Source organism: Crassostrea angulata, chromosome 5 (genome assembly GCF_025612915.1).
Source record: "Crassostrea angulata isolate pt1a10 chromosome 5, ASM2561291v2, whole genome shotgun sequence".
Lineage (NCBI taxonomy): Eukaryota > Metazoa > Mollusca > Bivalvia > Ostreida > Ostreidae > Magallana > Magallana angulata.
In genome coordinates this window covers 39330784-39348704 of record NC_069115.1, presented here as the reverse complement: position 1 = coordinate 39348704, position 17921 = coordinate 39330784, and the positions used below count along the sequence as shown (strand labels likewise).

At 31.8% G+C, this 17921-nt stretch overlaps 1 protein-coding gene across 1 annotated transcript in view; it reads left to right on the top strand.

The window, feature by feature from the left end:
- The first annotated feature begins 5350 nt into the window (after window positions 1-5350).
- Window positions 5351-17921, top strand: part of LOC128183172 (uncharacterized) — a 50492-nt gene continuing 37921 nt past the window's right edge. The window contains exons 1-3 of the mRNA XM_052852081.1: window positions 5351-5666; window positions 5806-5890; window positions 7023-7196. Of these exons, the coding sequence (XP_052708041.1) occupies window positions 5370-5666; window positions 5806-5890; window positions 7023-7196 (556 nt within the window). The 5' untranslated portion in view covers window positions 5351-5369. The remainder of the gene's footprint in view (window positions 5667-5805; window positions 5891-7022; window positions 7197-17921) is intronic.

Sequence of the window (17921 nt, the reverse complement as noted above, 5' to 3'; positions counted from 1 at the left end):
AAACTGAATAGAATATCGAATAAAACAGGAATACTGATATGAGGAGTTTGTTTTAGATTGGCTTTTACCATAGTTCTTAAAGTGTCATGTACAGCATTATCGTTAAGGCATACAGTTCAATCTAGAGGCTAAGAGACTCGTTATAGATCGCTTAGTCACTAGTAAAGGTGAATGTCGTTAACTACCTCTCTGCTTGATTGCTCTATAATTCCAAGAAATGTTAAAGGTTTTAAGGATGTATAAAAAATCACCCACATAGTTGTTTTAGATTAACGATATCGTCATAAAACACCTAATGAATATAGACAGAACAAGTCCCGGTAGTGGTGTCAATTTGATGCACCAATAAGCTGAAATTACGTCCGACAAATTACAGTTATTCGATAACTTATGAAATATTAGTTTTGCAAATTGGCGAGGGTTAGCTATTACGTATAAATTTTTGAACAATCATTCCAATCTTGATAACAGTTTTCCAAGTTCACATATATTAAAAAAACATTATCAGGTCACCTAAGTTACTCCGATGACTTGACATTGGTCATCGTTCGTCGTCGTTCTCCGCCTGTCGTTTGTCGTCTGTTAACAATTTTAATATTTTTAACATCTTCTTGAAAACTGCAAGACTAATAGCATATTGGTTTAAAACATTTCTAGAATAAGAGAAATCTAAATTTTAAAATATATGACCCACCACACCCGGTACGGTCATACAACTTTATGCTCAAGAAAGATTTGAGACTAGTTTAAAAAAAAATTAAACATAAAAAATCTGCTACAAAGGAAAACTGAATGAAATATCGAATAAAACAGGGAAACTGATATGATTCAGGAGTTTATTTTAGTTTGGCTTTTTCCATAGTTCTTACAGTGTCATGTAAAGCAAATTCGTTAACGCATACAGTTTAATCTAGAGGCTAAGAGACTCGTTATAGATCGCTTAGTCACTAGTAAAGGGGACTGTGGTTAACTACCTATCAACTAGATTTATCTATAATTCCAAGAAATTTTCAATGTTTAAGGTTGCAAAAAAAACACCCACATAGTTTTTTTTTTATTAACGATATCGTCATAAAACGCCATATGAATATAAACAGAACAAGTCCCAGTAGTGGTGTCAATTTGATGCACCAATTAGCTGAAACTACTTCCGAAAATTACAGTGATTCGATAACTTATGAAATATTAGTTTTGCAAATTGACGAGGGTTAGCTATTACGTATAAATTTTTGAACAATCATTCCGATCTTGATAACAGTTTTTCACGTTCACAGAAATTGAAAAAAACCACTGTTAGGTCACCAAAGTCACTCTGCTGACCTGTTGGAATTGGTCCTCGTTCGTCGTCGTGCTCCGTCTGTCATTAATTGTCCGTGAACAATTATACACTTCTTCTTGAAAACTGCAATACTAATAGCATATTGGTTTGAAACATTTCACCGATAAAAGAGTTCTAAATTTTGACCTTACCATCCTCGGGGCCTCATGGGCGGAGCAAAATATGCAAAAGGATCAAAAATTCAAAACTTTTCTATACACTCACACCTGTTTAAAAACAAAATGCATAATGATGATGTCCATGAATCCCCTCTAATAAAAACTGAGAAAATCATGACCCCTTGGTCAGGGATTCTGACTCTAAGGTGGAACCAATATTGCCATGTAATGAACAAGAAACTTCACGCATGGTTATAATGTTCAGATAAGCCTATACATAAATTGTAAAATTCATGGCCCCTGGGCCAGTGGTCCAGGCATAGGCGGGGACAAAAAAGCCGAAACAGTAAAACGTATTTAGTATTAGAAATTTTTCTAATCTACTCTTATATAAATTTGAGAAAAACCAAATGCATAAATTGATAATTTGAATACAAATGACGCAAAGGAAGCCCATTTCTAAAACTGTGAATTTCAAGACCCCTGGGTGAGTGGTTCGGGCTCTTGGGCAGGGCCAGTATGGCCAAATAGTGAAAAAAAAAGATTTCTTAGAATTTTAGAATATCTTCGTCTCTACTACCACAGCCGGTAAAGATAACCTGAATAAATGGTTATGATGTCCATGAAGCCCTTTAAAAGTAAATTTCATGATCCATCGGGTAGCGGTTTAGGCTTTTGAGTAAGGCCAATATAGCGACATATTGAATATATATAAAGTTTATAAATTTTTTTTGTACTTATACATTCGGGGGGAGATAAACTAAATGCACTGTTATGTTTAAATTTCCTTTTCCTTAAGGACAAGATCTAGTAAATGATTCCAGAGTGTCTCTTTGGTGCTAGGACTATTATGACGTCAGAATTATTTTTTTTATTAATTTGTTAAGTCTTTTTCCCGTATTTTACGGCTTTAGATATAACTTTTACTCTGAGTTTTAGATTTCAAAAATTATTTTTACAAAATTCATTACCTGAAGTCAAATATTGTTTTGAAAACAAAATAACAATGTTATTAACAAATATCGATATTGATATCCGTATTTGTTTACTTGAGGAAGATATGGTACAACAAAAGTAGATTATTATTAACACAGAGAAAAATTCGAATTATGTTCTTTTTTTATCCTAAAGATTTTCCGGTGCATTTTAATTGCTAAAGTTAAATTTCTACGTGTTTTTAGTATCATATTTTATGGTTGTATTATCTCATTTATATTTTTTTATCACTGGCTGGCACGCGATGGGAAAAATCTACAAAATACATAAAATTAGTTCCTAATAGAATATCTCGAAATTTTGATCATTGACCTCATATAATGTTAACGTAAACGGTATGCAGACAATAAGTTAGTTTATAATGGTTTGGAGCTCCTATTAGTCAATTTTTTAAAAATACGATAAAAAAGGGTAGAATTTTGAAAATTGTCATATCATAAAGAAAATTCGGCCTAAATTTTATCAAACTATATGCTTAAATGGATTCATTGAAGTATGAAACTAGTAAAGCTATTCGTATTTTATCATTTTTCAACTAGAAAATTGTTTATTTGTTCTAATTTCTAATAATTTTCGAATAAAGAAAACCATGATATGGGTGGACAATTTTGACAAAATTTTCAATAAACATTCGGAGCACTGGCGTTAGAGTAGGTCATTGACCTAGTTATTTGAAAGTGAAGAAAGCACCACGATAGTAGGGCTACAATGTACAGAAAGAAGTTTTTCTTTCCTATTAGTGGAATTTTTTCGCCCCCTGAGTAAACGTATTCCTTAAAGAAAATACGTAGAGAATGAAACAGTTTCATGACATTCTATATTGAATCATGGAAAAGTAACCCCGATATCTATGTTTAATATGACATCATTGAAAAGGGATGTCAAGAGCTTTTTAATGCCGTTTTAGGATAGTTGTAGGCATTCGAGATGTATTTTATTAGTCAGAAATGGACAAAACTTTGATATTTGTTACTGATTCCTTCATAATTAATAGAAACTGACAGTTAAATACACAATTTTTTATTGTGCTTACCAAAAAAATTAAGCCCCGATACATCCCTTTAAACAAAGCTTTTGTTATGAAGCATCATCAAAAGAATTTATATCCCGACTTTCATAAAACTTCAGACATCTTTTATTTACTCAATATTGACCTTAATTGTGAAATTCGCTGCCCATGTGACAAAGTGTTCAAGCTTTTAATTTTATTCAAGGTCTGTGTGATAAATAAGTTCATTTAGAAAATATATCTTTTTATGTCACTTGAGTCACTCTGGTATTCCTCTGACTTTTGCCAACCTTTTATGAATTGATATTTGCAAATATCAATTAATGAAAGCGGGGGGTAACAGTCACAGACGTCCCAGATTCGGGTTTAAACTTCATATTAAGCTTTAAATGCAAACATAAACATAAGACTTCCTGACAGGTCTATCTACTGGCTATGGTACTCATGTGACCGTCATAGTTGTGTGTTTCATGTTCTCAATACATACTAGTATATACGTATGTAATACAAGAGTGTCAAGAAAGAATTTCTTCTCTCTTTTTTCTCCGTGGTGATTATACATTCAGTTATCTTTCAATTATCCAACGTTGGAGTATGACACTTAAATGTCAATGAATTAAAATACACAATGCAAGTATTTGTTAAAAGAAAATCAGATAACATTACAGGTCTAGTACATTTTAAGAGAGGTGAATTTAGACTTTAAAAATTTCATTGAGAAGAAGATCAGCTCTATCTAAAATAAAGAAAACATTGTAGAGTTATCCTTAAATAAAAACTTTGAAGCATAACCACTCTAAGTCTAGAAGACCCACTCTGGTATTCAAATCCCTGTTTCCCGGTGCATCGCCGGCTAATGCAGACCTGTGTCCAAAATAGTTATGTTTTCATTCCGAAATTGATACTAGAGACGAAAAAATTCCCAAGTTTACGCGTGTTACGTACTAACAATATTCACGATATTCTAGCATGCGCATGCCCCAAGTCCTCTCGAGGGACCCATTTCAGTTTAATAGGGCAAATTTATTAACTCGTAGCTTTATTTGCTATTTATAAGAAAGATTTTTTTACAGCTACTGGACCCAACCTTAACATCTGTAATTTGTCTTTTACCTATAGGTTTTAGGTAAAATTTATAAAACCACTGGACTTTATCTGTATACGTCTTTTAGCAAAAAATTCTTAACGAAGACAAAATCAATTAATTAAACTACTTGACTTTTTCTGTTGTGAACAATCAAATACTAGTAGTTTAAGACGGCCATTAGTCCAGTTATACCAATAAACAACTACTAAAAATAACTGGACAATTGCGATGATTTGTTTGCAAGCATTTACTTTTCTGGCCATGCTGGGCAATCAGTAGACTTGTTCAAGACTATTTGTTGTTTTAATGTCCTTATATCATGTGTTGCAAATTTTACTGAGCTTTAAATTTCTTAATTTTTCCTTTCTAGTATATTTAAGTGCCACATATTTTGTTCCATTAAAAACTATTAAAGAAAGTAATACTTAATAAATACAGATACTTAAACAAGTCTAACATATCCCCCGATGATTTAACACAACACCACATTACAGTAGTAATAGTGGTTGACCACTTGTAAATGACCTTAACAACCCAAAATATGAATAATCAGTTGTGAATTGCGAATTGCGCTTTAGAATGCAACTAAAATGCTTCTTTGTAAATATGTGATTTTATTCTAAAATTTAAATGGCAATTTTTAGTTTTCAGATGCTTCCTATATATTTTTTGCACATCAATCATGTTATAATGACTCTCCACGGATAACTAGAGCTAATCATTGATTGGTTGCTTGAACTTAACCAACGCCCTTTTGTATTCATATAAAGATTAAATATCTGAGTTTTCCATAGTCTATCATTAATTGAGAGAATGTTTTGAAGAATTCATGTGACAAAAATGATTGCAACTTTCACCGCAGTTGCCGTTCTCTTGATAATAAAAGGTTCTGAGGCTGGACTTTACGACCTCTTTACGCCAGAGTCACGATTATCTGGATTTATCATGGAAAAGATTTCTCCGATTGGAATGGTCATGTGTGTTAAAGAATGTTCGAAAAGACGCTTTTGTGCTTCCTTGAATTTCAGCCGAAAACGCTTAGAGTGTGAGTTGTCACATAGTGACGTCTCAACAAACCCGTCTAACATGGTGTCTGATCCTGATTTTATCTACATTGGAATGAACCAAATACCAGATGTAAATATTTTATTTGTTACTTTAAAACATAAAGTACACTTTTATTCAGAGCTTTTCCAAATTTACTTTTAAGATATTCAAATACATGTTATATTTTTTAAGTCTGCAAATGAGTAATGGTAGTTTACTTCTTTTTCAGGAGTATTTTGATTCAAAAACTGCGTCCTGTCCAGCAAAAGGAAGATCCGTTAATACAGCTACTGGATCAAAATGCGTCAAATCAGGTTAATATATTTTAGTGACAAAAATATTTTAAATGAGATGATTAAATATGTTTTCGAGTATATCATATACATTGAATGAACAAAATTCAAAATAACCAAAAACTTTACTCTACTATATATAAAATATATCCCTGTTTTGTTGCTCATAAGCATTGATTAATTTTCGATTTAAAAAAGATAAAAACATACGAATTAGTTTTCTGATGTAATAAAATGTTCTCGTTATCTTAAACTCATTTTTATAATGTAATTTTTATAACTTTTTAAAGCAATTTGTATTGAAAAAAAACCCTCCTTCGTATGCTTTATATTTTGGTCTGTAAATCAAATTAAACTTTTTTTCATCATAAGGATGTTAATAAATTTATATATAATAATAATCCAACAACAAAACCATCAATTCTTAGCCAGGCTCATTGCCTGCGTAATGAACAGGATATTGCTATGGAACACGGTTTGCTGAATATTGACTGAACAACCGTTAATTATAAAATTGCCCCTTGCACAAAAATAAAGTTCCAAAAAGAATGTAGAATGTATAGCATGTCAGCTGATTAGTGTAAGTTTCCGTCTGATATATTCAAATATCATTTAACAATCTTGTTCTTTATTGCATTTTAAAAACTACTTCGAGTTTGTAATTTCAATTTGCTGACCGGCAGAATACATCAGTTACATTAATAGCCTAGGTCATTCTAAAATCAGAGATCCCATAAACAAACTGAGAGTACAAATTGTTGCGGATATTGTTTTAAAACCGTGTACAATATTTATTCTCAGGGTGTTAAAAATTTTACTCTCCCGTGATTTAGTATACATGTATTTACGATATCTATCTATCTATCTATCTATCTATCTATCTATCTATCTATCTATCTATCTATCTATCTATCTATCTATCTATCTATCTATCTACATATATTAATACGCTTATGAACTCAATTATGCATAAATAATGTTTCAATGTGTATATCTAGTCAGTAATAGTGCCTTTCCTTGAAAATGTTTTCAAATGAGCCCTGTTACAACGCACTTTGAAAAATCGAGAAGGTCGATAATAAAGCACTTAAAAAAACTGTGAAGGGCCAAGTCGAAACTTAAAAACAAACTTTCATCACGTTTTTATTCTAAGATTGTCCTTCTGATCACCCTGACACCAATGTAACCACAGTGAAGGTCACAACCACCAAGGTCGGGACCGTCCTAAATTACACGTGCAACTCGGACACTTCAATTACCTTGACCTCTACATGTAGAGGGAATGGAACTTGGTCATCTTCTGCTTTTTTATGCCCGGACATACCTGGTAAGATCCCTCTTATTTACCATTACATTTTTCTTTAATTTGATTTGACAAATACTTAAACTGCAACTGGTTTTCTGTTCGTTAAGAACTGTAAATAAGAATTAGTTTAACTTTCAGAAATATTTTATTCAAAAATACACATACAGGTGTATGAGTGAATATGGATTGAACAGCAGGCAAAAAAAGCCTATATTAGTTCTTTTCAGTAATTAAGAATTGTATATCTGTTTCATTCTATAATATTAATAAAATAAATAAACTAGCATCAAAGGTGTTTATGCGTAAAACTACACTTTTTGTACCGTAAAAGTGTACCTTGGTTGCATTATAAGTATAACAAGAAAATAAACATTGAAATAAAATTTAAGTATTAGGCAGAAACAAGTCATTATAAGTCGTAATAACAATCAACTACTGTAAAATCATTTAATATCGTGGGGGCCAATTTTCGTGGATTATGGGTTTGTTATTCGTGGAGAGGTAATTTTGTGGATGCGTCATTTTTTAGTTTCAGTAAGAAAACTAACTCTCTCAAAGTTTGTTTTCGTCTAGTTAATTCCGGGGGGGGGGGGGGGGGGCTACCCCAAAATACCGCGAAAATTTAGCCACCATATATTAAAATTATAGACTCTAATTTCTGGGCTTTATTACCGATAAATCGGAAGAATACTCTTTTGTTATATATATTTTAAACATCAGTGGTAAGATTACCAATTTGTTTTTATTTTCTCTCAATCAAGCTTTGCTAATTAATAATTAACGGAAAATCCTCAAAAAAATCCTGAAATTATCTAGATGTTTTGAATTTTACAATTTTGGGCATGTGCATTACATTCACGCTAAATCATGGAATGCTCTTTAGTTGATGTTTCCACATTATCACGTTTTAATGGATAGTCTCAAAAACGAAGTTTTCATTGGAAAATTTGCTTTATATGATATTCATTAAAAAAAATACGTGAGATAACTCTAACACACTGCATTTACTATGACAAATCCCGAGAGTTCCGAAGTTCAACTCGGTGTGTAAAATTGAAGCGAGTAAAACACGTTGTAAAAATATGTTGATTTCTTCAGTGATGTGAATTAACTTTTTAGATGATAGGTATTTACAGCGTCAAATTAGTTTGTTATGAATAATTTTACTGTTATTTTCGATGCAACTTCATTAATTTTCTCCAAAATCGTTTCGGAGCGATTTTGCAATTTTCTGCTACATTACGGGTGTATGGAGGGATATAAGATGTGGTAAAGGCCCGTCCCGAGACACAGTTAGATTATTCCAACTATGCAGAGTGTAGTGAAAATAATAGCATTATTGTAGGCTTATAGCTTTGTTATGAAAATTTCAACAATACGGTGTGTCGATGTATCTATTCGTAAATGTCCGATATCAAATGCAATGTCAACTTGTGCACGCACAGGTCAAAGTCTAATATAGTTATAATAATTCATAGGACCGTGTTATGCAAAGCACGTGCATAAATTACGCGATTTTTTTGAAGCTCATAAATATTGCAACACTACAGTTGTGAAACATTGTGAACTGTTCGGTCGACATTTTTTAAGTTTAAGTATGAAAGAAATTATTTAAACCTAGTTGAAGACACTCGTAATTATGTCATCTGCGAACTTAAGATATTGAAGTTAAACACTATTAAGATGACTAATCGATTTCTTTCAGGTTTTAAGCAAACTGAGACAAAGTTGGGTAACTTATGCTATACCCTCGGCGCGCGACGACCTCCAATTATAATGATTCTGAAGCAAATCCAATATTATATTTATTGGTCCTAACTTCGCAAAACTTGCAGGGCTGATGCATGATGATACTTATGTATTTGACATGCTTTGATGTTGAATCTAAGCCATAGGTTTTGTTGTGGAGGTAATGGTCAGTGTGTTTAAAGCAGATGCCTTTGATTACTAAATCGAAGTCATTTCTAGCCCTATCTTCATTAAAGTTGCATGGATAGTACATCTAATGTTACTTGTTTATTCGACAGGCTTTGAGGCTAAATCTAACCTTCATGTATGTTTCGAATGCTAGATGAGGTTAAGGTTTTTGGAACAGTTTAAAGGTTTTGGAGCATGATGCCCTTTAATGTAATCGTATCTAAGTTATTGTGATCGGTTTTGGCCTTGAGGCATATGGAAAACTATTTTACTGTTTGCGCACGCTTGCGCCTTCCACTACTTTATATACTATACATTAACAGCTTCATTAAAAGTTAAATAACATGTAAATTACTTTAACAAAAAAAACATTCTAATGTGGGGGTCTTGATAGTAAAACATCGACACACTTAATGATGATAAAATAATGTTTTCTTTACATGCGTAAGAATATTACAATTCATTTGTTGATGCTGCTCCTTGCGATCCTTACACAGTCAGCTGACTTTGTTGCTGAATCAGAGCCAAAGGTTAAATAATGATATTAACTTATTCAAACTGCATGGTTGATTTAATTTTTTTGCGAAGTGTAATTTTGAGAATCCAGATGCTTAGTGGTTTTGAGCAGGTTTGAAAAATGTAAGATAATGTTTGTTTAACCAATACGACTTTCATGATTGATGTAACTATGAACTTTAAACAGAAGGCTAATGTTAAATACAGAGCCTGAAACACTGTGCCGGATACTTATGTTACATAATTGTTAAGGTGTCTTTTTGCACCCTCTTAAGATGCAGTTTTATAAAAAATCGCATTTACCATATAATAGATCATTGCCTAAAGAGTATACAACCAGTTTTGTTTTAGTGTGTCTCACCTTACAGATGAGATATTTACATTTAAACATTAAAATCTAATAGGAATATAATAATTCCCATAAGAAATATGATTTTCTTAAAATATAGAAAAATCGTGTTGGGTTTCTATAAATCCTACAGAAATTTTATCTTCTGTAGGAGAATTTTTCCCAGGTATTTAAGACAGACAGGTAGTTTTCCTATAGAAAATTAAGATTTCCTTTTGGATTTTAAAATCCTACGGGAGTTTTGTTAAGGTATTATTTGAATTATAGTTCCTATGCGAATTTCTTTAATTTTGATAGGAAATTCAAATTATCCTATAGGCGATTTATTTTTCCTATTAGAAACATAATTTCTCAAAGGTAAATATCTCACCTGACAAGTGAGAGACATCAATATTAGAAGTGGTTTTAAACTTTTTAATCAATGGTCCATCATTACATATTTCAATTTTTCGATATAGTTACCTTAGACGTTTGCAAAAATACTATCTTTGCACTGGCCTAAGTATCTGGCTAAGTGTTCTGGTCTCTAGAGCTATTAATAAGGATGCCAAAACACCTAATTATACTTCGCTCAAACTTGATTGATGAATGCGTTTGAAAATGTTTTTAGAGTGCTCATAAGTTCGGACTAAGTCAACTCGATTTTAATTGCTTTGTAGCTCACCTGAACCGAAGGTTCAAGTGAGCTTTTCCGATTACTTGTTGTCCGTCGTCCGGCTGTTCGTCTGTAAACTTTTCACATTTTTGACTTCTTCTCTAAAATTATTGGGTCAACTAACTAAATTGGGCCAATTACCTAGACTTGGTACAAAGCATTCTATAGTAAGATTATTATGAATGGAACGAAACAGAGAACGAAAATCTTCGGGACATACTGTGCCGCACCATGAAGGAGACGGTGAACGTCGACCTATCACCAGCCGATATTTTAGCCATCCACCGAGTTCCAGGAGGGGGTAGGGGCGCACCCAGACCAGTAATTCCGCGATTCCGATACAAAGATCCGGATTATAAAGAACCGCTCGGTCGAAAAAGTTAAAAAACACTTCATCATGCATGATCATCTGATTCCGCTGAATGCCAAGCTGATCCCTGATCTTAAGGATGATTCCAGGATACATTCAACCTGGTATTACAATGGTAAAGTGTTTGCGTTGGACAACGAGGGAAATAGACATAAATTCGACATCATGGATGAAATAACCGAGAAACTAAAGCAACGGCGCTAACTTTTCTTATGTGTGAGTAAGCGGAGTCGCAAGAACATGTTGTGAGATCGGGATCGGAAAACCATAGACGCTTCGTGTTCGATGTTTGTTTATTTACAGTTGGTATGGAAGGTGAGAGACATGGTCTGAGAGTGCTTTTCATTTTCTTTTTCAATTAAACTCCAATATATCTGGATGAATATGGTAGTGGTAAATGGTTGCTTACAATTTTTTCTGTTTGATCATTTTAACATGACATTTGTTTATCTATCTCCGTTTAAAAATGGTTTATTCTATAAAGATTGCCACAGTTAATTGTCAGGGGTTGGCCACTTTATCAAAACGCCAAGATGTCTTAAACTTTTATAAAACCAAGGGTTACTTTATCATATGTTTTCAAGATATATACTTTATTCCCGAATTTGAGCAATGTGTAGAAGCCATGTGGGGTTATAAATGTTACTTCAACTCTTACAAATCAAATGCAAGAGGTTTCTCTATATTTTTTAATAATAACTTCGAATTTAAAGTTCATCAAAAACGAAAGGATAAAGCAGGGAATTTAATAGCCTTAGAGTTAACAATTGAGGGAAATATGGTTACTTTGATTAACATATATGGTCCAAACACAGATAGTCCTGAGTTTTATGAGTATGTTCGTGAGATTTTCTTAGAACTGGATAATGAATTTTTTATACTAGTTGGAGATTTTAATCTTGCCTTAAATCCTGTTATTGATACAAAAAACTATAATACAATAAATAACCCCAAGGCAAGAGAAAAATTACTTGAAATTATGGATGATTTATATCTATTAGACTACTTCCGGACTTTAAATCCTGACAAAAAAAGGTATATACCTGGCGTAAGAAAAACCCCTTAAAACACGGGGTTTAGATTATATTTTTATGTCTGAAAGTTTGTCCAACTCTGTAGAGTCATACGTAATTAAACCTGGTTTAAGATCAGACCATTCCATTGTCATTGTAGAATTAAAATTAAACTCTGTTAAAACGGGGACATGGGCTTTGAAAATTCAATAGTAGTACTTCTTGATAAAAAATATATACAGACAGCGAAGGAAACCATACGAAACTTCTCTTCTATCGGAGTTGCTAGACAAAGAGATAACTAAAAAAAATTTTTGTTTTTTTTTAAAAATATTAAAAAATAAGTCACCTGGTAGTGATGGATATACTGCTGAATTTTTAAAGTTCTTTTGGGTAGACCTAAAAAAAAATTATATTGAACTCAATAACATGTATTTTCTCCAAGAAAGAACTCCCTATCTCTCAGCGTTTAGGAATTATTTCATGTCTACCAAAAGGGGATAAACCCAGACAATACTTAAAAAACTGGCGGCCTATTACACTATTAAATGTTATCTATAAACTTATTTCAGGTTGTCTTAGTTATAGAATAAGATCTACTTTGGATATTCTTATCTCTGATACCCAGTCAGGTTTCATAAAAGGAAGATTCATTGGAGAAAATACACGGTTTATTTATGACTTAATGCATGAACATAAAAAAATTCCAGGACTGTTGGTCCTTATTGTTTTGAAAAAGCTTTTGATTCTATTTCTTGGTCATTTATTTATAAAGTTTTGAACTTTTTTGGTTTGGGTAATTATATAATCCAGTGGGTTAAAACTTCAGTGTTGCAAAGTGGCTTTTTATCTAATTACCTCTCTATTGAAAGAGGCTGTAGACAGGGAGACCTTAATGCACCCTATTTATTCCTCCTTTGTGCTGAAATACTTTCAATTCTTATTAAACAAAACAATAAAACTAAGGGTATTACAATAGGCAGTCAAGAACATAAAATAAGTTAATATGCAGATGATACATCTCTTATTTTGGATGGTTCACCTACTTCACTCTTTGCATCTTTAGATACTCTAGACTTTTATTCAAACATTTCTATGTTGAAAATAAATAGTTCCAAAACAAAAATTATATGGATTGGCTCAAAAAAATTCTCAAATCAGGTTTTTCACCACGCGAGATGGAAACTAGATTGGGGCTCAACAACGTTTAGTCTACTGGGTATTAACTTTTCTGTCGATCTTGAAAAAGTTATTAAGCTAAACTATTCTATACAAGTTCCATAAATTAAGAGCATGCTTCAACAATGGAAAAGAAGAAACCTTACACCAACTGGACGTGTGACGGTAGTAAAATCTCTAGTTATTCCAAAAATCAATCATTTATTTATGTCTTTACCTACTCCTATAGAGGTAATCACCACACTGAACAATGATATTTTTGAATTTTTTTTGAATGCCAAATGTGATAGAAATTAAACGTGCTGTAGTTATTCAAGAATATCAAAAAATGTTGGATATTAACAAGTTTATTATGCCATTAAAATGTTCATGGATTAAAAGATTAATTGTTGGACATAGCTCATGGACTTCCATATTGAAGGCCATTAATGGTGAAGACTTTGTCAACTTGGTACTTGATTTTGGTGATGCATTTATTACCGAATGTGTTATTCCCAAAAATAATAATTTTTGGAAAGATGTATTTAAATCAATGCTCTATATTATGAAATCTTTTGATGATAATTGTATTGAAGAAAACTTTTTATTTATGCCTATTTGGTATAATAGTCATATCAGAGTTGGTATGAAAACAATGTTATAAAAAGTTGGTACAAAAAAGGTGTAAAGGTCATCAATGACTTTCTAGATGATAATGGAATTTTTTTGTCACATGTATGTTTTCAAAAAAATTTGATTTGCATATTTGTACAATGCAATACAACAGTATAGTTAGTGCTATATCAACATATCTAAAATCTTCTCGACCAGTACATATCAAATGTTTATTTAATTAAGGTGGCTCTATACACCACTTTTTGATGACGCAGTACGCAAAAAAGTAAATCTGGAAACATGCATTTCCGGTACTGGCTGATTTAAACTGAGGTGAATTGTATGGGAACCGCTATTTTGAAAAATATGTTAAATGGATAGATTTAATTTGATAATCGGAAACTTCATTACTTACAAGTAATGTGGTATGTGACACCTTCACGTTGTGTGGTATTATTTATCGAAATAAACAATAAAATCAAGTATAAATTTTTAAAGAGTTTCTTTAGCATCATCGATATGTTACACTGTAGCGCAGTGGGTTAGTGGGTTCACTACAAACCAGTAGGTCATGAGTTCGATTCCCGTTGAGAACAATAAATTTTTTAACTTTCCAAAAGGTGTAATTTTTGGTTGAATACCGTGAAAATTCTAAACAGGTGAACATATTTCAATTATAATATACTTTAATGCACATTAATATCGACACCTAACGTGGATGAGAGGGTTGCTTTGAATTTCTCTCAGGTTGGGATACATAAATCCTATTAGCCTAGTCAATGTTCCCCTTTATTTATTTGACTTAGTTTTGCATTAAAGCGAATATATTCACTTATACAGGGCAAAGTCTATAATGAAATATGTATGTATTTATCATTCCAACATTATATTTAGGAAATTTTCTTCAACTCAGAAATGAAAAGTCCCCAAGGTGTTTGGGCCTTGGGACTTATGAACGATAACCTTTACATGAGGAACTTTCATACCAAATAAAATTTAAAATATTTTTTTGTGTTTATTTGCAATGGTTTTCATTCAATTTTTTATGTCACATATATTAAAATACATTTTCTTATAACATCAAGCAACTTTTTCAGATGATTTGTCATCAGAGTAAGAAAATATGAAAAATTATGTTTTGGGGAAATACTAAAAAATATTGCAATAATAACATTTTTGAATGTTAAGAAGTGATATATTTTTTTTATGTGTCCGAAGGAAATATCCATCATATGACAAAATAATTTCTCTCAATTTGTTGATAGCTGTCTTTTAAAAATTAAAATATTTTACAAAAACACGAAAAAACATTAAAAAATTCTTTAAAAATACCTATAGTATCCCTATCGTCATTTTAATATTTGAAAAGTATATGTTTTGTGGTCTTCTATTGAAAATTGGAATAAACTGTGGGTGTATAGAGCCACCTTAAGAGATCCTTTACTCCATATATTCCATTATATTACAAACCTTTTTTTTTGCAAGATAAATGTACAAAACCAATCTACAAACAAAAAATTGCCTGTAAAATAACCCCAACTGCAATACCAAAGTGGAATTCAGAATTGGTACAATATGGGGTAGAAATTTGTGTTTATGATGCTTTTAATGTATGTTTTAAGACAACCAATGACTCATCTATTCAATGGTTACAATACAGATTACTTGATAGAATTCTTCCTGTAAATTACTATTTGAAAAAAATCAATGTTGTATCTTCTGATTGCTGTTCCTTCTGTGAACGTGATGTTGAGACAATCCAACATGTTTTTGTAAGCTGTGAAAAAATATCTACAATTTGGAGCAACCTAAGCATGCATATTTACCAATATACTTCTATACGAATTGATTTCAATGTTATCAATATTTTATTGGGTGAGCTCCCATTGTCAAAAGAGAATGAAGTTGTAAACTTTATAATTTTGTATACAAAACAATATTTATTTTGCTGTCTTAAAAAAGATATATTGTCTAGTTTATCAGAGCTGCTATTTTATCTATACAACAAATTCAAAGTTGAAAAATATATTTCATGTCAGAAATTTCAAATGCAAAAGTTTACCAACAACTGGCATGTATGGAAACATATATTTAATACAATTCAGTAATTTTTCATTTTTTGTTTCTTCTTTAGTATTAACCGTTTGCCTTTGTTAAACAAGCAACCACTGCCAAATCTGGATGAATGTGAGCACGAATGTATGAGTGGATGAATAAAAAATGGATTTGAATTATATTATTAAAATGTTTGTATGCATATGAAAAAACAATAAATAAAAAATAAAATAAAAAAAAAGATTCTGAATCATTGAAATTAAGCACACCGCCCTTTTAGAACTGGAGATAATTGCGAAACAGTGAAATAAGGCACATATCTTAAAAATCTTCTTTTCAAGAACCACTGAAAAAAAATGTCAATATTTAACCAAAGCTTTTTATATCGTGAAAATTCTTTATTGTTAAATTGTAAATTCGTGACCCCCTGACAAAAACGCGGGCCTCAAGAGAAGTTCAAAATTAACATAAAAATATATAAGGAAAATGTTTAAAAATCTTTTCAAGAACTGAAATGCTCCAATATGTCAGACTATTATGCAAGCATCCTCCTATGATGTTTGTTTAAAATTGTTAAAACCATCACCCTGTACTAAGATTGGGGCAAAAGAGAGGTTCAAAGAAATATGAAAAGAAAATGTTAAAACATCTTCGTCTCAAGAACAACAATGCTACACATGTACAATATTTGAGATTACTGTGCAAGCATCCTCAAATAATGTAGATTCTAAATTATTGAAATCATGACCCATGTGTTACATTAAAAGTTTAAAATTTATCAATTTAAACTTAACTATAACAGTACCATAATTAAGGCGATGGATGGCATTGTCTATCTCGGTAATAACGTGTTTGGCTGGTGTCGAGAGGGCATTTGATGGATGGAAAAGGCAAACCAGAGTGCAGATGAAGAAAGGAAACCAACGCCATTGACCAAAACCTACAAAGACATTAAGAAGAATAAATTAAGGAAATAGTCGAAAGAGATGTGTTGATCAGACACATATATAGCACTAGGAACTAACAAGAATTAAACTTGTCAAAATGACTATTATAGACCATAATTATTCCTTTTCTAAATGAATCATAGATCTTGAATCAATTCCATGGAAGCGATGGTAACCAATTCAACTATCTGACTGATACATGACGCTTTCTCTGAAGGAACCTTTTAAATTGCCACTATACTATCAATAACTTTATAACCAATAAATTCAAATGTAAACAATAACCAGTAATCACAAAACTATTAACACTGTTTATCGAACAGAAATCCACGAAACAAAGTCATAATCACTACTTTTTCCTGAGGCGGCCTTTCTTTGTATATTTTTCAAAGTATTGTTGAACTAAATTCATGGTATTCAGGTTGATACTTACAGTCATGTTAGCAAAACTCTTGAATTTCTTAAATTTGTTGTCCCTTTTCATAAAAATCAATCAAAAAGGAAAACTCGTTCATTACTGCCATTTGTAGGATCACTCTCTAAAAGTCTTTTTGGTACGGCTACAGTGGATGACGTTAACATTTTAGCTTCTCACATCAATACTTTAACTCAGACATCCAACAACATAGTTTATGCTCTTCAGAAACACAGCGAACATATGACTTCATATATGGCAACAACAAACAAGAGAATGGACAATCTTCAGTTTGGTATCTCAAATAATTTTAGAGCTATTAACACACTTTCTAAAACATTTTTCCTTAATCTGCAATCTTGAAATTGTAATTGAGAATACAACAGGCATACTAGTCAATCAGTTAGACATTGCTAGTCAATTGCGAGCAAATATTGACAACTTACATGCATCAGTTTTAGCTTTGATTCAAGGAAAATTGACTCCATATCTCATCTCTAGAGAACTTTTACAATATTCAATTTCAGAAATTCAAAAATTGTTGTCTCACAAAGAACCACATTTTTACCTTTCTCAAAAATCAGTAAACTGGTACTACCAAAATGCAAAATTTTTCTATGTTAGACACAAAAGCTCATTATTTATCACAGTTAAATGTCCACTCACTTCTCAAAGACAACCAATCACACTATACAAAGTACTATCATACCCAGTACCAATTAATGCTACATCATCA